Below are 21242 nucleotides of genomic sequence, written 5' to 3'. Positions count from 1 at the left end.
GGAGGAGAGGGCAGCAACAAACATTGGCCCTACCTGGCAGCGACTTCAGTGAGACCTGGACTACTGTGCAGTGCAGCAAAGCCAAAGGCTCGTCGGTCAGAGCAACTCTGCTAGACCGAAACGGGCGACGCGAACTCGTTTCTGGGTTTTTTTTTAAGAGCAATGATCTGCCGTTATTAATTCTTGAAACAAGCAATACAAAAGATCGATAGGAAAGCACACGAAACGATGAAGATACTCAAAATTAAAAGATCTATCGTAGTTTTTCGAAGTAAATTTTTATTTGATCTATCATTCGCATCTTCACGTATTCGTCGACAAAATTGCAGAATACCATGTTTGCACAAGCTGGACTAATCTCAAAGGTTTTGAAGAGCTGCATGAGCCGTCCATCTCAAACAGTGAAAACCTAAAACGCACCATGGTTAGGGACATACTGTTTGCAAGACAATCTGTAAAACTACTTCTCCGTCGAAGAATCAACAAGGAAATAGATCAAAAACACGAAAAAACGTGTCGTGAGAATCACTGACTCCATGTTATAGGTTACAATGCCTAAACCAGAACGAGAAAGGAACCAGGACAACAATCTTCTAGACGACGACGTCTCCATCGCCAAGATGCCATCGAGAAGCACACAAACCTAACAAAACAAGATGTCAGACGTGTGGTTCCTCTCGTCTCTCAATGCCAGATCGGCCGTGAGAGACGAGAGGAACCACCGGACATCAAAGCTTTCTCGAAGACGGCACAGGCTAGGGTTTTTTTCTTGGAAAAGACATACAGAACACACTCGCTTCTGGATTTTCGGCCAAAGATTGGCCCGACCAGATACCGCAAACGGGCCTGCCCGAAAAACTAGTTTGGAGATGCGAGCAACCCTTCAACACAGCCGGTTTTCTTGGCTTACTGAGCCATGTACCGATGCTTATATTCCTTTATCGATTGATTAACAAAGGTTGTGTTTTTCGCTAAAAATAATACGGCTCGTACGGGTTGTTCCGTTCCAAATCCAAAAAGTCTCCGCCGTCGCTCTACCATTTTCCGGCGACCCCGATGCTGTCGCACAAGTCCTCCTCTGCCCGACGTGCGGGCCGCGGCGGCCGTACCACGTCTCCGTTCAGTTGAGGAAACGCTAGCTGTGGCCGAAGTGGAGGGGCGGAAGCGAGGTGGCTTGCCTCCGCTCGCTGGACGCTCGGAGGCGTGCTACGCGCCGCTGAGGCCTCCACCAAGACCTCAGCCGGTACGCCGGTACAATGCATTCCTCTGGGAGGAGTCAGCCACGGCGGCAGGGAGCTCAAGCGGCACCAGCGCCGTGAGCACGTCGTTGCAGGAGGAAGCTGAGTCCTCCCGCGCGGCCGGGCGCCGCGCGCCCCGGCCTGCCATCTTGAGCTCCTCCTCCGACGAAGAAACTCTAGAGGCGGCACCGTCGTCTGGCTACGAGGAGGAGGACCCCGAGTACGCCGGCGTCGTCATCACCACCGACGCCAACGATGTACGCCGCCGCGAGAAGGAGGACAACGACCCGGATTTCGTCCACGCAGTTGAGTCCAAGAAGGGAAAGGCGTCGACGCCAGAGATCATCATCCTCTCAGATGATGAGTAGTCGTTGGCGGCGTGGAGCTTCTAGGCGGAGGCGAGAAGAAGCTTAAGCCAGACAAGGAGCAATTTTGTTTTTGTGATTTGTTCCTCCTCTAATTATTATTGCAGTAGAACTTATTATGTAGTAGAACTTGATGAACTTGACGAACTCTGTGATAACTTCCTATGGTGAATGCATGTCTATATTCTGCGCGAAGCTTTAAAAAAATCAGTTGTTTCTATTCTGCACGAAGCTGTTCTGAACTAAATTTCCGAGTTCAGCTCAACCGACTGCTAGAGTTACTCTTACCCTCAGTGCCATGTCCATATTTTCGATAGGCCATAGTTAACCGTGTGTGGGAGAAGTTGACTTGTAGAAAATAAAATAAGTCTATGACATATACAGCAAATGGATACAAAACACTTACTCCCTCCGTACAATAAAAGATGTCTCAAGTTTGTCAAAATTTAAATGTATCTAGACATGACTTAGTGTATAGATGCATTCAAATTTAGTCAAAGTTGAGACATCCTTTATTGGACGGATGGAGTATTAAATTTGTCATCGAATACAAAGAGGATGTCAAGACGCGAATGATGGACCTAAAAATTTGTCACCGAATACATAGAGGGACGTCAAGATGTGGACGATGGGTCTAAAGGAGTTGATATCAAAGAAGTAAGATGAAGCTTTTAGTTTTATCAAAGATCTTCGATGCTTTTGTTCCGTTTCCATTGTATTTTCTTTCATTAATCAATAAAGTCATATTGTTATTCTCGATAAAAAACAAAGCGTGGCTAAAAACCAAACATCCCGTAAAAGCGGCAATCTTGTCCATGGGTAAGATTTGTCCACAGGGTGCTCCAATTTATTTATTTTTGAGTAATCACCAAAGTCTCCCCACCTGAATAAATTTCTCAAAGGAATCCTGATGAACAATACACCTCACCAAACAAAGAAAACATAAAAGCTAAAGTAAAAACACTTATGTATAGGCTAAGCTGCCTCAAGGAGGCTTAGTGTGCAGCACAATTTATGGTATAATCAATGAATCAGGCAAATAGCAAAACGAGGTGGTTGCTGATGGACGCACAGATGCTTGAAAACAACACAGAAACCCTCCAAAACACAACATTTGAGCGGCTCCTAGCAACTCCAACAACTAGCATGCAACAATGCTACAATTATTTCCATCAAGACAACCGCACAATCGTCATCCCCTAGCCGTCAAGCTCCCACCGCCGGAAGGACTGAGGGTTGTGGTGAGAATGGACCAAGGTGAAGGTTTAATCTCATTGATCATGCACAAAAGGGCGTGCAATTTCACCACAGCAAGGGAGGTTAAAGCCCGTTGTGGGTGTGGAGAAAAGCAATATATTATCATTATCAAAGAGAGTACTACTAATGAAATCATGTCCGTAAAAGGTAGTTTTAGCCCAAAGAAAAGTGCAAATGGAGAGCACATGCGGCAACCAACAAAGATAAGAGGGAAGCAGAGCTACGGCACGGAGGAGCTTAGGAAAAGGCTCGTAGAGAGTGAAGAGGAGATCAACAGGGATCCACAGAAACGGCAGAGACCTTTCCCAAAAGAGCACGGAGGTGCCGACCAATAGCAAGGTCCAAATATGACGCATCCATGGAACACGACGCAAACCCAGTTGTCGCCTAGTCTGCAAACTGAACTTAGGGTTTCCCCTAGGACAAGAGGGGGGTTAGCACAACGCCGTCTAGGTGGGAAACGACACATTAGTTCTTCAAACATTGGTCGTTGAGTATGCTCCTTTTGTCTTTTTTAGAATTGAAACTTAATTTTTTTACCAGAAACCCTAGACTTTACTAATGAATTTCATTTAATTCGGTCGAGCCATCATATATTCATATCTGCTTCGTAATTATACATGATGAGATGCATATGACGTTATTCGTGTCTTTAGGAAAAACAGTAGATCAAAAGATCTAATGCAAATATATTAAACGGAATGAAAAGAACTGTACATAGCATAGGTTGTTACTAGCTGCGTACGCGTGCTTCTCCGCGCCATCAAATGTTTGGTGACAATTCTTTTTCTCTTCTTTTTCCAAAATGCACGGCAGCACGCACGCAAACCAAAATGGGACACCTTGCTCTCTCTTTTTTTCCTATTATGCAGCCCTAGATTTTTGTGCAACATGACTAAAAATTAATGCATATTTCTTATATACTTCACATTTCAAACATGAGATTTTTTTAATATTAATCACAAATATTTCAGCTTCCTGGATCGGATTAAAACGCGGTCATCATTTATTAAAAACAATCAATTTGGTACCATGCAAACTCATTGAACTTTCCAAGTTGATCAAGATTACATCCAGATACCAGGGCACCGAGACCTGATGTATCAATGAGACTCCAAGGAAGCCTCGGCCTTGATAGCCGAGATGATGCCGTGCGCAGGTCGATGAAGGTGGTTAAAAATTTGGTTGTTCCTCTCTTCCTAGATAGACCAAAGGGTAAGGATAAAGAGGGACGACGCAGCACGCGAAGACTTGCTATCCATCACCGCAAGCAACCTATCCGAGAAATGAACCCACCAATGTCTGATTCGAAGTGGGATGCACCCAGCCTGCCGGATTAAAGGCCATCACCTTGCACCAATTTGCAACCCCTGTCCAAACTTGCCTGGCGAAGCAGCAATGGATCCTCAAATCGAAAATGCAAAACAACCATATGAATCCACATTTTTCATACATGGATGCATATTCTTCCAACAAAATGTATTAAGAGTGCACCGCAGAAAGAAATTCAAAACACAATATCTGGAAGAAGTTAAAACAGAATGCATGATCTTCAACATGAAGAACTCAAAACACAAATTTGTTAACAGTACAGGTTCTCTGACATTTTTAACAAGATAAGTTAGCAACCAAAAGAAACAAAATGGTGCAATATCACCAAGTGAAGAACCTGTCACTACCTACAAACTGGTTTCATACATGGATGCATATACTTCCAACAAAATGAAACAACAATGACACTTGGAAGTATATAACAAACCCATCCGATATGAGTTTAGAGATTAACTGATCAAGCATGGTCTACACTGGCTGGGGCTGAATGCTAAAAGATTTTGAATCAAGATGATCAAGTCCACTTACGGGTTCCATCGGATGGTAGACACAAACAGTACCAAAATGGCAGGTGCTGCAAAAATCCCTTGTACCGTGTGAGAGTTGCTGCTGTATTTGCAAAGAACAGTTATGACTCAGGAGCTGAGGCAATTGATTTGTCCTAATAAAGTGCATGCACAATAGACAGCCCAAAATAACATAAGCCAAGTGATTGAATTCTTAGTGACAAGAAAGCACGCACAACACAGAATGGCCTGAGAACCTGCTGCTCGATGTTTTTCTGTTCAACATCCATAACCACGGAGATAGTAGACAATTTCCTTGCAGAAGTAGGTCACAGAAAGAACTGTAAGCTTGAGATTAATAAATAAGGAACACAAATCGCACGACTCCCACAACTTCGTAACGTACTTTGGGAGACAAGCAACTTTCTCCCAATTGGACCCTACAGAGGGATGCCGACTGCCAAGTACTTCAACAATAAATTATCAAGGCATCTCACCATGACCATGAATGCAACTTTAAGCGGAGAACTAAGAGTTGATTTTACATCCACATTTTTAAGGAACATAGCGGGAAAGAGGTCCCCAGGAGATGGCATGAAACATCATCCAAATCGGCGACAACCATCATTTGATATTGACTCAAACAAGACTGATACAAGCAAAGAATACAAATTGTTTGAGTACATTATAAAATCAAGTTTGACACCCCCGCAAAATAAATAAATCAAGTTTGGCATGTTAAAGCAGGGAAGCGGTTCAGATTGTGTTTATTTTTCAAAATGCACAAGTAGGGATTTACACAATTCCTTGGTTTGATTGCTCCAGTATGGGTGCTTTGATAAAAGAGGACATTTTTAGAAAAACAGGGACCCTCCCAGCTTCCATTTTATTGAAAGTAAAACCACCCAACCATGTCCAAATCCAAATTCAGATACAAGTGGCCAAAAAGGCTGCATGTAGTAAAACAACTACTGAGACCACTGCAATAACGGCTCCCCAAGCTATCCTATTACATTCACCACCAGTACAGCGATGGTATTTCCGCCGATTGTATCTGCGCCTCCCTCCCTCCCCTGATCGGGATGGAGAAGTGAAGTGTGTAGGCTCGATATCCATCGCCACCTCGAACTGATGGTCTTCGTCAATGCTCCGGGTCATGGTATTGGCGGAAGCAGGAAAGGAGTTGTCAACTCTTGTACAGTACAATCCAGCATATGTGAGCATTTCTTACAGTAACTGAAGTCAATCCTTCAGATTTCTCAAAATCTTCCCCCACACCTGATTCATGTTCAACCAGATAAAAGAGAACATTTCTGGAAGCTAGAAATATGCAGGATGATCCGCAAAAATAAAATAAACTATGCAGGATGGATTACTCCACACCATTTATGAATACAACTTCATGAACAACAATTCATTCAGAACAAGAGCAAAAGAGAAGTCCAAAAAAAGAGAATACAAGTTTCAGCCATTTCTGATATTTTCCTCTGTTTCGGTTCAATAGATGGGTATAGGTATGATTTAAAAGGCAATTGTAAGAATAAAATACCACTATGGATGAACTATTCTAACAGCTACTACTAATATCGTAATATCTAACACGATTATAAATAAAAGGACATTCCCTGGCCTCCGACACATGCAGAGCTGAGTACCACATGAGCTCTAACATATGGTTGCAAAATGCATATGACAAAGTATTACGGATCAACAAACCACCCAATAGTCCCCAAAAAATATATTGACAGATGCTTCCATCAAACCAATAGTATCCTAAGAATTTACAGAACTATAGAGCCACAAATAAAATGTGAGGATGGTACTTTACCATCAATCCATTATTTCACCCGAGTAAGGACAGAAGGAACCTAGACTCACAAAAATAAATGGTAACCTCAAGTGTTGTTGGGGCTTCATTGTTAACTCGGAAGGTATATATGTTCACCATTTTTTCAGAAATTAATGCAATCTGAGACCATCAAGCATCAGATTAATCGAATATCTTGAACCTGTCTATAGCGGCACACAGGCATGCTCCCGCCGGAACTGCTGAAGTGCAGCAAGTCCATGTCGTAGCTGCCGGCGCCCAGCTTCTTCTTGTCGAGGCAGCGTCCCTCCGCTCCCCTGCCCACAGCTCTCGCCAACCCTGTAAGCAAAACGGATCGATCGGCAAAACGGAAACAGATGATAAATCGTTGGCACGGCTTTCCCATCCCTACCTCGCACTCCGATGCAGTCGCCCAGCCGTCGCGCTGCCCGGCCCGGGCCTTGGGCCTCCATGCTCGCGACGCCGGCAAGGAGAAGATCCTCTTAGGAGCACCACCCGCTACGGCGCTACCTGGCCGGAGGTCGTCGTCCGATGTCTCCTCTCTGACCTCGCCGTGGGTATGCTCCTCGTCCCCCGTCTTCCTCCTACGACCGCGAAGGAAGAGAGCACACCGCCTTCCCGCTTCCGCCCGCCGCGCCGCGACGGATCCAGGGGAGCCGTGCAACGACCTCCCCGACAGCAGCTCTCGCTCGTTGCCAGGAATGGGGATGGAACCGGATGGAGGAGCTGAGGACGCGGGTGGAGCTTGGCGTGGCAGCGGAGAGAGGCAGATGCGAGGCCTACGGCCTACCCCGTAAGAGCATGTTCAGGGAGGTGCTTGCACGAAGAAAAACCGGGTGTGCTTGTGTTCTACAGGACACAGGACAGGTGCTTAATTAGGCACATCTAGTATAGAAATAAGCACCCGTGTTTGAGAATAAATCAGTTTAATTTTGCATTGAACAGGTTAAGAATGGTGAGAAAAGAAGCTACTGTACGAGAATCGTCTGTTGGAAACGCCAGCGCAAAAAACTCTAGAAAACACAACGGCTTCACGCGTGTCACTTCGCAAAACCATAGACGCTGACAGTGGCCCTTTGCAGGCAACCCACTGGCCTGCCGATATAACACGGAACTGAGCTGCGCCTCGGTGGAGCGAGGAGAGGCCGAAGAAACTTTCGGCTTTAGGATATGGATGTTATGTTATTTGTCCATGCATGTCAAATAATATAACTTATAAAAGAGTAGAGTAAAGATAAACCAGGACAGAACAACTCCGGCTTATGCTTGCTATACGAATGCTATTTCATGCCAATTACAAATTCAACGTTTACTTTTATTATACATCTGAAGATGCAAGATACAGAACACTACAGAAGGAAAAACAATTTAGGAGTACACAGCATTTTAAGAGAATCGTTACACATTTAGTTACCATAGTCTGTCACAGTTGCACTTCAAGATGAGTAACCACTACCAGGCAAAACATACAGCAGACCAACCTTGAAAACACACAAGTTGTAACAAGTGAATAAAGATATTTTCTTATTTGAGAATAGGGATGCAAGCGGACCCGCTTATCCCACTTAATTGACTTGCTAGTCCTTTTTTTTTTGCTTAAAAATTAACTTGAAGATTTGGAAGTTGGTCTAGGAGCAGGATATATGAAGGATCTCGTTTGCATCCCTATTTGAGAAGAGATCTTGCGAAGTGTTCCCTAGCTGTGGCCAGAGCTTGAGATATCGTCTGAGGAGAAAAAACAGATGTGGATAAGTATTATGAGATACTAATATGATAAGTAAAAGAGGAATGTGCAGGGAGCCAGGGATGTTGATACATAAAATTACCTGCTCGGAGAAAGGGACAGAACCATCAGCAGCATTGGTTGCAACCTTCCCAGCAATGGTGTTGGCATCCGTTTCAAGGATTATGCTGCACAAGTGCAGAAAAAATAGTACCAGTTACTTATTGAGTTTTGCCACGCACCAACATTGTAACTGTCAAACCAGAAGAAGACAATTTACTGCTCTAGAACGCTGGGGTCTTACGTAGATGAAATCAGAATTAAACATGCTTTGTTTTTCAATATTGCCGGTTAGTAGTAAGCTAGTTGCAATGATGCTCACTCATCTCAGGGCCTGTTTGTAAAACTGGAGTTTTTTTTTACTAATTCTCGTAGGGAACTGAACTGTATCCTATGGAACTCTTGCATGTCAAATGGGGCCTAAAGCTGCAAATTTAGCCAGTTCATTTTGTCCAAAAGTCCACGAGAGGAGCTCCAGGAAAATGAATACAGAAACAAGTCAAAAGTAAAATAGCAAAACAAATAATACTCTAAGACATACATGCAGCAGCATGTTGAAATGGCAAAAGAGTATAGTGCCCAACAACACTTCGTGTAGGCTGAGATTGAGAATACGAAACAGCATGTTTATCAAAAGAAATCTTTACCCGCCGTCAATTATCTCATCGATGCAGAGAAGTATCAAGTCCAAGTTCTCAAGTGCAGTCCTCTTCTCAACGTCGCCCCTGGAACACAGTAAGTTGCACCCTGAAGCAGCTGCCTTCCAAATTACCGGTAACAAAATACCAGTTTATGCAGTAACATTAGAACAAGTATACTACCTGAGTAGAAGACCAACAGAATCAGCAAAACCCTGTAGGACATTTGCTATAATTAGCTCATTCTCATCATCTCCAGCAGTGACGAAAAAGTGAAGGTCATGTACAAACTTGTAAACGACAATATAACCATCAAACAATGTTATCTCAGCTGCAGAGAAAAAAAAAGGCATCAAAGGTAAACCCATATTCTAATTATACAATAAATAACTGAGATTGCTCGAAATAACAATAATAATAATGAACATAAAACTGCAACTTTTCACTTAGCCAATAACTAGCATTTCACGGTCATTGGACACTCAGGTTTCCTCAGTCCAACTCATACTATGTGCCAGGAACAGAAAAATAACATGACCCTTCTATGGAATATCTTCTATTAAGCAAACAGCTCACATCTGGTAAATATGTAATGCTAATTACATCTAAAACAGCGAAGAACTGAATAATTGTCAATACAATCAAACAAGACATTCCTAATAAATAGCTTAGAAACATATAAAGGAACATTCACTTTAATTCACCAACATTGAACCAAGCATCCTATGGAGTATTACTGCATTATAAATTAATACTGAGCTTCAACTTAAGGAAAAGCGTAGATACATGTGTAATTCTATCTAAGATCTCAAATATGAATCATCTTTATCTTTACTATCTACTCCTTCACTAAAAAAAATTTAAGCCCTATCACATCTAATCTAATTTTTCTGATTTCAAAATTAAGACCCCCAAATATAATACTCCCTCCGTCCCATATTAAGTGACTCAAATTTGCCCAAATATGGATGTATCTATACCTAAAAAGTGTCTAGATACATGTAGTATTTTGGCACTTAATATGGGACGGAGGGAGTATAATAAACATATTCCTTAAGTATATACAATTAGCACCATACTTTCCAAAATTCGGATCAAATAAAGAAAAAAATCCCGAGGCATATTCCTAAAATAAAAATTATTTACTAGATTAAAAATTAAAATAGTACAATGAGCTACGTGGCAATCAGCGGGCACTTAGTTAGTTAGTGACAAGACCCAAGTAGTTATTTGAATCACAGATTACAATCTGTGTCTAATGTTGAAAGTGGCGAAGGCAACATGTGCTACAGTATTTAGGGATTTCACATTAATGAATTACCTTCGGATCGTGCATTTGTCTTCAGAGTTTTAGTAAAGATGGACTTTTCAAAGGTCAACTTTGATGAATTATTTGGCCAATCATCCGAGAAGTACTTCACAGCAACACGCTTCCCTTCAGAATCAAGTAGCAAAATGTTCTTCACAGAAGGGCAAGATTCCTGTGTAACGGTAATGGCCAATCATTGCAGGAGCTCCATTAGAGGCATAAGAATATTCATCAACACAAACACCATTTTTTTAGATATAGAAAAACAAAGTAACCACTGTGAAGAAGGGAATAAATATAAATGCTACGAAGTAGTAAAATAATGAAGAGTATAAATAGTAAATACAAAATGCATGATATGTCAACAATCAAAGTTTTACTTATTACAGACTAAATATACCATGGTTTTGTCACCTATTTCTTTTCTTTGACATTACTATCAATTGTAAATCTCCTTTTGGAATTAAAAGTTGTTAAATTATGATACATGAACTGGGAAGGTGGTTTTACAAAGACCATCCCCTAGTCTATGTGGATTGGACTTGTTTTACAGAAAGCGTTGTGCTAATCATAAATCATAATATAGTTTCAGTTTACACTCGCATAACCACAATTGGTTGCCCAATTTACACGATCTTCTAGTGCCATGATGTAAACGATGTAACAGCCAATTCACAAGACATCAGGGCAAAGCCTTCATAGACTTCCAGAACGACAGTAGTTTCAGCTCACTGGCTCTCATATTCTTTTTCAGTTATCATAGCTTCACCGCTGGTACATTAGACATCAGAAGCCAGACGATCCCAGTTTTTTTTTCTCGATTAGTGCAAGACTTAAACATTTCAATCTGACAGATCGATCGGTCCGGTATTGGGTTTGCGTACCCAAATTTAGTTGCGCAAGATGACACCCGTACAATGCAGGGGGCGTTCGAAGGTTAAATACATAGCCAACATGTATGGTATAAGAAGTAACAGAAGCAGGGGAAGAAGAATCCGCGTACCTTGGAGAATTCCCCCATGGCCTCCTCTCCACCTATTCTTCCAAGCTTCCGGCCGGGAAAGAAACGGGACAGCGAGGTAGGGCAGAGCGGCTCACCCAGATCTACAGCACTCGGGAGAGGGAAGACGAAAGGAAGGGTGGAAGAAGGACGAAGCTGCGCGTGCGGGAAAGTGCGACGACCCGACCCGATCCTGATTTGGGATCTGATCGCGCAGATTAGCGCGGATGAGATCTGAGAAGAGAGGAGCTTCGATCGATGGACACAGAGCGAGACACCTTTTTGTGATTTAACAGGAAAAAACCCGTTCAGGGATATACGCGGTGTTGCAAAAACGCTATATACTCGTTCGAACAAGTTTTAAACACTCGATCAGACCGACGGGGCCCTATGGCAGGCTGGGGGCACATCTGGTGGCCCTACGTCTAACTGCACTCACGTTCTCACGATGTTCCCTACATTTCACAACACATCTCATGTAAATTTGTACATTTGGATCAAAATAGCTATCGTTTATAGTGCTGGACCACTATTATTAGATTAATACTAAATGGATATGGATTGTTATTGGCTGGGTGCGGGATCCAAAAGAAAAACAAGCTATATTATGAAACAAACCAGAAAAATCTATTTGATTTGTCTTGTGGAATGTAGAGAACATGTTGTTTTACACTATATGGACTCACATCCCCGGTATGTTGGGTGGAAGAGACAAGTCCAAAACGTAGAAACATGATGATCATGGTGTTCCGTATAGATCATGAATCGGAGGTCTTATCTCACTTGCATCCCTTCTACTTCAAAGGTAGCATGGTTGGTGGAGTTTGTGTTACGTTTTGAGTAGAATATAATGCCTAAAATGGGTTACGGTGTAATGTACTAGGAAAATTTAAAAGATATATTATGATAAAATGAGCAAAATAAACAAAAATAATAATCTTAAAGTTTAATTGCACGTAGCAGACCAAACCACAAGTTGAATACTTGTGAAACGTTGATCTTGATTGTCATCGGTTGAGATTGCCTTGGAAAGGAGAAGAGAGAAATCCTAACCACCCAAGTTTAGTTAGGGCTGCCATTGTGAGCAAGAAAGAAGCGCAAAAAAACATTATTAACATGTGTGAAGAGATAAAAAAAAACAATAGTTGTTTTTTGTCTAAATCGGTTGCAAATTGGTGATTGGATGCTCAAGCATGTTTGATTGGTTCCAATCTTGGTGAGCTTGTTCCTTAACTTTAACCCTTCAATCCAGTTGTCAGCTTGGTTATTGCAGTATCATACCGGAGTAGTTTTGGTAGAGAACAATTTAGACGGGCAAATAATACTGAATTTTGGAAGGGTTGTTGGACACTTCTGTGCCTATCTTTCTGCCAAATTTCGTATAGGGTGGATCAGCTGAACTGTTAAAATATTATCACAACGAGATAAAAAACTACTATGTATGTTAACTTGTTTTGGTGTTATTATATCTCACATAGTTGTTGTGGTGGTTACTTGTCGGCAGTGTGTTAAACGTGTTGTATATCTCTAAATGTTTTAGAGAAAAATCTGTACCCAGTTGCTCATTGTGTGGATCGGTCGGTTCACAACCATGATATTTTACTTCTGATTTTGAGGTGCCGTTTTCTATGTTAGATCATTTTGTCATTTGTGCATGTTATTTGTGTTATTCCATAACATTTGTTAGTTAAAACTATTACCCTCTCCAATGTCGTACATGAGTATCTAGACAAATCCATGATAATTAATGATTCTAAATTCTTGACTTAAATTTGCCCAAATATGAATGTATCTTTTTAAAAACGTCTAAATACATGTAATATTTCGACAACAATTTAGAATCGAAGAAGGAAGTAGAAAAGAACATCAATGTTTACCGCAAAATCAATATTTCCTCACACAACACCTCCCAACACAACACTAGTCTCTCCTTGTTACGCATAGTTCGGCCGAACATTTTTGAGGTCCACATTCCTTGGGCTCGTCGGCACCCCAAACGTACTCCCAGTGCCAGGAAGCCACGCAACCCGGTCTTCTGCCGCGGACGAAGCTCACCGTTTGAACACGTCTCTCTCTCTCTCTCTCTCTCCACCTACTGCTGCTCGGACCCTGAGGTGCTGGCTACTACTGCGCCGCGCATCACCACCGAGAAGACGAGAGCCCAAGCATGGCGGGATTAGCGTCCCTCAACACCATCTCCCTCTCCGCGCCGTCGTCGCCGCCGGCCCCGGGGGGGTCCGCTGGCGGTGGTCGCCGCCTTGTCACGGCGGCGGCGGTCTCCGCCGCCTTCGCGAGGACCCGGCTGCGCTCCCCGTCGCTGCGCGCTGCGCCTGCGCCTGCGCGTCGCGTCGCGGCGCGGGCGGCCGCCCTGGACGACGAGTGGGGGAACGAGCCAGGGGAAAGAGGGTCGTCGGCGGCGGCGGTGGCGGAGGACGCTCCGCCGGCGGCGAGCGAGCTGGCGGCGCTCAAGGAGAAGCTCAGGGCGGCGCTGTACGGGACGGAGCGCGGCCTGCGCGCGTCGAGCGAGACGCGGGCGGAGGTGGTCGAGATCCTCTCGCAGCTCGAGGCGCGCAACCCCACGCCAGCGCCCACGGAGGCGCTCCCACTCCTCAACGGCAAGTGGATCCTCGCGTAAGCCTTCTTCCTACTACCGCTACTGCTACTCCGTTCTTGTTTATCATTGTACTATCTTTGAACCGAAAAATCCTTTTTAATTACTGTTTTACTTGTTATATGCTTCTAGTTTTCGTGATTGGTAGTTTCATCCAATTTGTCTAGCTAGGTTGGTGGAATTGATTGATGAGTTATTCATGCTTTGTTACTCTTTTGTGTATATGTTAATGGAAATTGGGTGATTTGACAAGTATGCCGTCGATGGTATGGTGTATGTACATTTATTTTGCAAATTTCGTTTAACTGTGTAAAAAGAAAAACAGTCATATACAGTTTTGAAGAATTGTACTAGTGTTTTAAGCAGGATGATATGGTCTAGCTGATCAATTGTTACACTTTAATATCTGATGTGGATGTCTTCTGTTTCCTTAACATCGTGGCTAGATGAAGTAGCATAAAAACATCTGTTGTATTGAAGACTTAGAATATAGTTCACATCTGTGATCCCTGGCTTAATTCACTTGGTAAAATTTTCCATTTTCACATGATGCGCCAGCCATGTGCTCATTTAGGTTTTTAGATTATTATTTTTATTCAGGTGATCACGAAACTTGATGTGTAGTTTTGGCAGTTTTTCCTCATTTGTTCTTTGGTATTTGAAGAGCTATATCTATTTCTAATATTTAATCTCGTACTTGTCGTAAACTAGTTGGCAACCTTTATATGACCATCAATCTAGACTGCTAAACATGGTTATCTTAAGGTCCTGAAACAGACTTTGCTAAGAACATACAGGCAAAGGACCAATAGAAACAAAATGTTCTGCTAGCTGTTGCTATCACTTGGTTGAGCCCATGCCTATCGGTTCATGAGCACATGAATTTTGCTAAGAACATACAGGCAAAGGACCAATAGAAACAAAATGTTCTGCTAGCTGTTGCTATCACTTGGTTGAGCCCATGCCTATCGGTTCATGAGCACTTCATGTGCTCTCAACATCATCAAAAACTGTTTCAGCATGCAAGCGAATTATTGCCTCATCATATAATTTGTGATATTGATTAATTAATTATGTCACTGCAGATACACATCATTTTCGCAATTGTTCCCACTTTTGGGTTCTGGAAGGCTACCAGCACTTGTCACGGTGGACGAAATATCACAGACTATCGATTCTGAGAACTTCACAGTGCAGAACTGCATCAAGTTTTCAGGACCTTTGGCAACAACTTCAGTGTCCACTAATGCGAGGTTTGAGATTAGGAGCCCCAAACGTGTACAGGTGTGATTCTCCTATTACTGAAAGCATTTTATCATGTATATCTTGGCATTCCCTTGCAATTGTGTTTTAGTATGTTTGATGATTTCCCTCAATAATATCATGCAACGAAACTCTAGTAAATCGGCAAAATTGAAAAATGACCGCTTGTCAAGGTTTAGGTATCAGGTACATGAACTTTTTAACTGCATAAATGGGCTGAAGCATTGCATTGGGGACTACAACATTTTGTTTCTCGACAAACACGATAAATTGTATGGGTAGGAGGAAAAGTTACGTACCAGCTGGGACTGGGCCCAGACAAAGAAAACAATTGCTAAGATAAAACTTATTGCAGTGTATTTTCATTCGCTGCCCAATCATCATATTGCCTACTTCTAGTGTGCAGAACCAAAAAACTATTCATTCTTACTGGTAATGATAAGAGGATTATTTCTCAATTGTGGATAACATTGGGAACATTTCTGGGTGTTCATGTGGCTGCTAAAGCCAGGAAAGTCCTTAGCATGTCCGTGGAGATTGGAAGAATGCTTGCCCTTGCTTACTAACTAATTATACATTGCATAGACACTAGTTGGGTTCTTGAGCACTGTTAGATTCATTGGTATTGTTATCTCAGAGCTGCTTATTTAGTTAATTTGATAGGTTCTGAATTCTGTGCAACTACAACCAGTAATTTACATGCGGTGCACTCGTAACAGTGATTTTGAGATTTTAAATTTTAAGGAATTTGAACTAGACTATTTTTATCTACTCCCTCCGATTGTACTAAATCTCCGACACTTATTATGGATCGGAGGAGTAATATTTTTGCTCAGATGGTTATCTGATGAATTAATATAAGTGTTTGTAGATGAACCTCTTCTTACACTTATCTGCACTCCTTACAGCCACAAATAAATTCGATTTTGTTAATGCTTGGGCATAATGCATAGTTTCTGTTGTGTACAGATCAAATTTGATGAAGGCATCATTGGCACTCCACAGTTGACTGATTCAATTGTACTACCAGAGAAGTTTGAATTCTTTGGACAGAACATTGATTTGAGCCCATTGAGCGGCATATTCACTTCCATCGAAAACGCGGCATCCTCTGTGGCCAAGACCATCTCAGGTCAGCCCCCACTGAAGGTACCAATCAGGAGTGATAATGCCCGGTCCTGGCTGCTCACAACCTACCTCGACGATGAACTGAGAATATCCAGAGGAGATGGTAGCAGCATCTTCGTGCTGTTCAAGGAAGGAAGCGGTCTTCTAATTTAGGACGAGGGTATCAATTCTCGGAGTAGAATTTGGTATCCAAGGAAGAATGTAGTAGGTAGCTGTGCCTATAGACTGTTCTTGTGGGTGTTGTGCATGTAATGTGTTTGTGTTCCTGAGCTACCTTATGCCTTGTGTTGAAGCTTAATTACTCGTACACTATTCCCTAAAAAAAATTACTTGTATACTACCGGTGTTTACTAGTGGAAATGCCCGTGCGTTGCCACGAACCACGAACGTGATGATCAGGGATGTTCCTTTTACGTTCGTTTAAAACATGTCAAATAAAAATTGGTTACTCAGTGCATAGCCATAGCCTTGTATGTGTGTTTTTTAATTTTTTAATTCACATGCTCGCTTGGATAATAAACACTTGGCTGACCTCAACTTTAACCGCAACCGCCGTAACCTGGTCAAAGTCTTTGTCAGCGGTAAGGCCGGTCCGTCCGAGTGGCATTAGCCAGCGAGCTGTGGCTGCCACAGCACAGAAATACGATGGTCGTCACGACCACTATGAAAGGTGATCGCGTGCATCACATTGCCGAATTCCGACAATTGCTGAGAAGGGCGTTGTCGTCGTCGTTTTGCTTTTGTGTTTGCAACGCCGTCATTTGCTACTGTTCCGACCTCCCCCAGTCGCGCGTCTCCTTTCTTTGATTCATCAGCTACAGTGCCCGTGCATTGTCACAGCCTCTTAGTTTCTTCGACTTTCACATGTAAACATAATACACACAAAAATTCATTTTATAGAAAATTTGATTTTTTATGCATATAACAAGTGTATAAGCACAACACACTATTTTGAACACTGATTTGAAGTAGAAGTTCTAGGGTGATATGCTCGCTACATTTCGCCGGTGATGCTTCTATTCTTTAACCGGAATTAGTAGTTAAAAGAACGCCTAGCTCGATAGTTTCGTACAGGAACAATGAGTTGCCCTCGTTTTGACACATTTTGAATACATTCTTATACATGCTCTGAAAATTAATCCTATACAAACAACGTACATATGTGAAATAACATAGTTAGGAGCATCCATCACGACCTCTTAATTTCTTTCGTTTTCACATGTAAACATAATGCACACAAAAATTCACCTTTACAGAAAACACAGCAACATAATTTGACACTGAATTGAAATGAATTTTCTTTTTAAACTTTCGAGAACAAATAGAACTAACGAACAGAGAAGCAGACATAAAAGCTTGTAAATATTTGAACCCAGTGCATCCGAACCCAAGAAATTTTCTGTTACAGACTTACAATTCAGGCAACCTATCCAAACAATTTAACTCCCCAGTTGCTCACCATGGTTGTCGAGCTGCGTGCTGGCGTTGCAGAGGAGCCAGGAATCGACGGCAAAGGGGCAGCAGGGAGGCGGCAGTGGCCCCTGCGAGGCAGCGGCGGGGTGGGAGCACTCGGCGCCTGCTGCTACAGTGAGGAGGTTGGAGGGAGACATGCTGTAGACATGTGTAAACAGTACGCAGAAGGTGAAGTGTGCCCAGCATTGGAGCAAGAGCAGCATCCTACAGCAATTGCTGGAGCAGCTAAACCTGTATAGTAAAGGAGAATATCAACCACCTGGGGCGCAGCCAATCGAAGAACTTTAAAGAACATGTTGTACTATCATTTGTTGTCTTAGATCATATAATCTGTACCCATTATTATCTCAATTATTTGTGTCAGATTAACTTGAGAATCTTCTTCGCTCAACAGCATCATTCCCAACTACCAAACTTCCAATGTTTTGCCAGCATATCTTATAATCTCGAGAACACCAAGAAAACTATTCTGGCTGGTGACTACTGACAGCATCTCATAAACTCAAACATAATTCCCGTAGCTGGCCTGAGAAACAAAATGCAGGTTTTTGTTGGTCTGAGCCTCTGACTAACTCTAATGGTTGCTAGCGGCCATCAAGCTCCTCCTAACCAAATCTAGCCCCATGTGATCTGATGAACTTGCGTAGACCAGTATCTGATGAACTATTCTGGCTGGTGACTACTGACAGCATCTCCTAACTCATTGACAAAGTTTCACCAAAAAACTACATGGAAGTAGATACATGAAGAAACGAAACTAAATTTCACTTTATTTATAAGTATGCTGCTCCAGCCTACAGAGGCTTAGTTTTACTAAAATTGATGCGCACTGTAGACTAATCATCTGGCGAGCAAATGGATAAGTGCAGAAAAATTAACACATATCTCTTCCTCTAGCTTGAGAACCCGCCATAGGAAGCCTTTAAACGAGTCCTTCCGACCATGGAAGCGCCTTTAAAGGAGTCCTTCCGACCATGGAAGCAGATCCAGGCACTGCTGCGGCACAAGCGGTTGAGCACCATGTGCCGTCGGCCGACGGGGACGATGCGTCGACGTGCAAGTCCGGCTGCCGGTTGGCGTTGACTTTGCTGCCCCACGAGGTTCTCGACGCCAGATGGGACGTGGTCTGTTGAAGGGGGGAGCAAGAGGATGGCAAGAAGAAGGCGGGAACACAAGTGAGAAGCGGGTTCGGATCGGGGGGCGGCGAGGAGGAGAGGAGGTGCTGGCGACGAGCGTGTTGGTGGGACGGGCGGCGAGGACGAGCCTCGCGTTGCTGTGGGCTGCAAAGGGGAAGGGGCCCTGCGGAATCGCTTGTTCCGGATCGGGAGAGGGAGGACGTACGGCGGCCGCCCGTTACCGCCGACTCTAATTTTAATCGATATAGTAATAGATAGCTGTGGGATACATAATACGGAGTAGATGAATTTCTTCTCTGAATATTTTTAAAAGTAACCTTGAAGTTTGTTTACCAAACAGTTGACCTTATTCTGCAAATAATATTTCCTCCGTTTCATAATTATTATTGAAATATTAGATGTATCTAGATATTTTTTAGGAATAGATACATCCATGTTTGGTCAAATTTGAGACAAGAATTAAGACAAGAATTATGGAATGGTGGGAGTACATAAATATCTGGTTTAGAGCAAGAATAATAGTGGGCTATAAGCTGGCTACGAGAATTTAAATACTATATTGGTGCTTAGTTGCAGGAAAGAGAGAAGGAGAGAAAAGAGAAGTGGGCTATTAACTAGTAGCCAGCTGCAACACGTGCTCCTATACACCATGTGAGACTGTAATGTGGGCCTGCTATTAATAAAATAGTGTTTCTTATAGCCAATTTATTATAAATGCTATCCATTATACTACTTAAAAATGACATGGCAAAACTTACAGCCAGCAGCAGGCTATAGCTATTAATCTTACTCTTAGCTGTATCACCAACTTACTACACTTGCTGGTATTTCTTTCCTTCATCCTGATCTGACACTTCTGTATTCTAGAGAGGAAGCAAAAACATGCGTCCAGCTCCGGACATGGATTTTTGGCTCCCGAGATCCAGTGCTCTTGGTAACGTGGACCAATCCCTATCTATCTTTTGGGCTAGATGATCACTGTGTACTGCAGATTTTTGGTCCAGTAGAGTGTATAGAACAGCGAGGAATACTGGGTCAGCACATGTTGTTCCGTCGTGTGAACTTGGGCCAGCACATGTTTGGATTTTGGTACGGGTAGAACATGGGCCATTTCAAATGGAGACTTGGACCAACCCAAAACCAAACAGCTTCATGGACCAGTGCCCCACCCGCCCCGTGAAAATATCACATCTCTCACCCAACCACCCCTCTTCCCTAATCCCCATCTCTGACCGATCCGGTCGACATCGCTGCCACATACGATCTCGCCAGCGCTAGCCTCCGAAGGCCTCCATCCGGCCAGATCTAGCCTGACGCCATCCGTCGACACACCCGGATTCTGCTGGGAAGATTCTGTCGCCTACGGTGGAGGCGAGCGCCGCCGCCGGAGCAGCAGCAGGCGCCGTCCTCGCCGCCGCAGGTGGACGCGCACGAGCCTCCCGAGGTGGAGTAGTTGAGGGGAGACGCCGGGCTGCCGTGGGCCCTCCTACTCCCCACCTTCGAAAATCCGGTGGCCGGCCTCGTGAAGTGCTCGGATCAGATAACGGCCGGTCGTCCGGAGAGAATATCCACGGGAGCAGCAAAGAAAGACTTACTGCTTGATTTAGCTTTTTTATTTCGCTTTGAAGCAACGAGGGAATTTCTACCTCCAGATCTGGCTTTGATTTAGGTTGTACAATTCTTCGTTCATCAATTCTTTGTAGCTTCGTTGTTTTTTTCGGACCAAATTTTGACTTGGGATCTGGATTTGGAATTTTGATTTACTAGATTCCATGTTGGACTGAAAATTAAACAGATTGGAATTAATGCAATATGTGAAACCAAAATATGTGACTCCCCATTTTTTTTAGAATTGTTATAATCCAAATTCTCTGCTTTTTCTCACACTGCAAATCATCGGTTAAAAATCTTGTTGCTTCCGGCTGCGTACACCCTGGTTTGGCTTATGGATTCCCTCGGGCATTAAGATGACCAAGTAGAGGTAGTTCGTAGGATGCCGGTGCTCGTACGAGCGCTAAAAACATGAGAAGGGACCCTCGAATTATGGAATCATGACCGTGCAAACTGCAAAAACAGTTGCCGACCCATCAAATTAGGAGGCTGATTAGTAAGTGATTTGAGAGTAAGAATTTTTGTTGCATGAGAAACGAGGCCTCAATAAATATTAGGACTAGTGTAAGATCTACTAATATAGTTTAATTGAAAAGCATGTGGTTATTGGCTTGTGACTTGTGAGTACCAAGTTGTATTTAGGGAAAAGTAAAGATGGGGTGAGCGTGGGTGTGAGTGCTGTCCTATACCAGCCCAGAATGGCCAGTGTGGGACACCCTGAAAAATGGCCTGTGCCAGTCCAGGACGATGACAATATAATTTGA

General features: G+C 43.1%; 2 protein-coding genes and 1 long non-coding RNA gene across 3 annotated transcripts; 2 read left to right on the top strand and 1 right to left on the bottom strand.

Moving 5' to 3' along the window:
* Positions 1-6898: 6898 nt before the first annotated feature.
* Positions 6899-7910, top strand: LOC112272538. Its single transcript, XR_002966571.1, has 2 exons — positions 6899-7393; positions 7472-7910. It is a non-coding gene; the product is annotated as an uncharacterized LOC112272538 (long non-coding RNA).
* LOC100840047 (coatomer subunit zeta-2) lies at positions 7821-11582 on the bottom strand. Its single transcript, XM_003577016.4, has 6 exons — positions 11260-11582; positions 10269-10428; positions 9131-9278; positions 8957-9034; positions 8353-8437; positions 7821-8251 (listed from the first exon to the last, which is right to left on the bottom strand). The coding sequence occupies exons 1-6, from the start codon at positions 11275-11277 to the stop codon at positions 8192-8194; spliced, it is 549 nt and encodes a 182-aa protein (XP_003577064.1). The 5' UTR covers positions 11278-11582; the 3' UTR covers positions 7821-8191.
* Positions 11583-13258: 1676 nt separating this feature from the next.
* Positions 13259-16645, top strand: LOC100833418 (probable plastid-lipid-associated protein 2, chloroplastic). The gene is made up of 3 exons (XM_003575540.4): positions 13259-13887; positions 14953-15151; positions 16100-16645. Exons 1-3 carry the CDS (start codon positions 13424-13426, stop codon positions 16409-16411), a joined length of 975 nt encoding a protein of 324 aa, XP_003575588.1. The 5' UTR covers positions 13259-13423; the 3' UTR covers positions 16412-16645.
* The last annotated feature ends 4597 nt before the right edge of the window (positions 16646-21242 follow it).

Source organism: Brachypodium distachyon, chromosome 4 (genome assembly GCF_000005505.3).
Source record: "Brachypodium distachyon strain Bd21 chromosome 4, Brachypodium_distachyon_v3.0, whole genome shotgun sequence".
Lineage (NCBI taxonomy): Eukaryota > Viridiplantae > Streptophyta > Magnoliopsida > Poales > Poaceae > Brachypodium > Brachypodium distachyon.
This window is presented reverse-complemented; position numbering and strand designations above follow the sequence as displayed.

What these genes read in the sequence shown, in the direction of transcription:
- LOC100840047 (XM_003577016.4), bottom strand. An exon ending in GACAAATGCACGATCCGAAG is followed by an intron (nt 9,279 to 10,268) that starts GTAATTCATTAA and finishes TTTTCTCTGCAG; the next exon opens with CTGAGATAACATTGTTTGAT. An exon ending in CTGTCCCTTTCTCCGAGCAG is followed by an intron (nt 8,252 to 8,352) that starts GTAATTTTATGT and finishes TTTTCTCCTCAG; the next exon opens with ACGATATCTCAAGCTCTGGC.
- LOC100833418 (XM_003575540.4), top strand. Translation starts at nt 13,424, where the DNA reads ATGGCGGGATTAGCGTCCCTCAACACCATCTCCCTCTCCGCGCCGTCG. An exon ending in AACGGCAAGTGGATCCTCGC is followed by an intron (nt 13,888 to 14,952) that starts GTAAGCCTTCTT and finishes ATGTCACTGCAG; the next exon opens with ATACACATCATTTTCGCAAT. An exon ending in GGAGCCCCAAACGTGTACAG is followed by an intron (nt 15,152 to 16,099) that starts GTGTGATTCTCC and finishes TGTTGTGTACAG; the next exon opens with ATCAAATTTGATGAAGGCAT.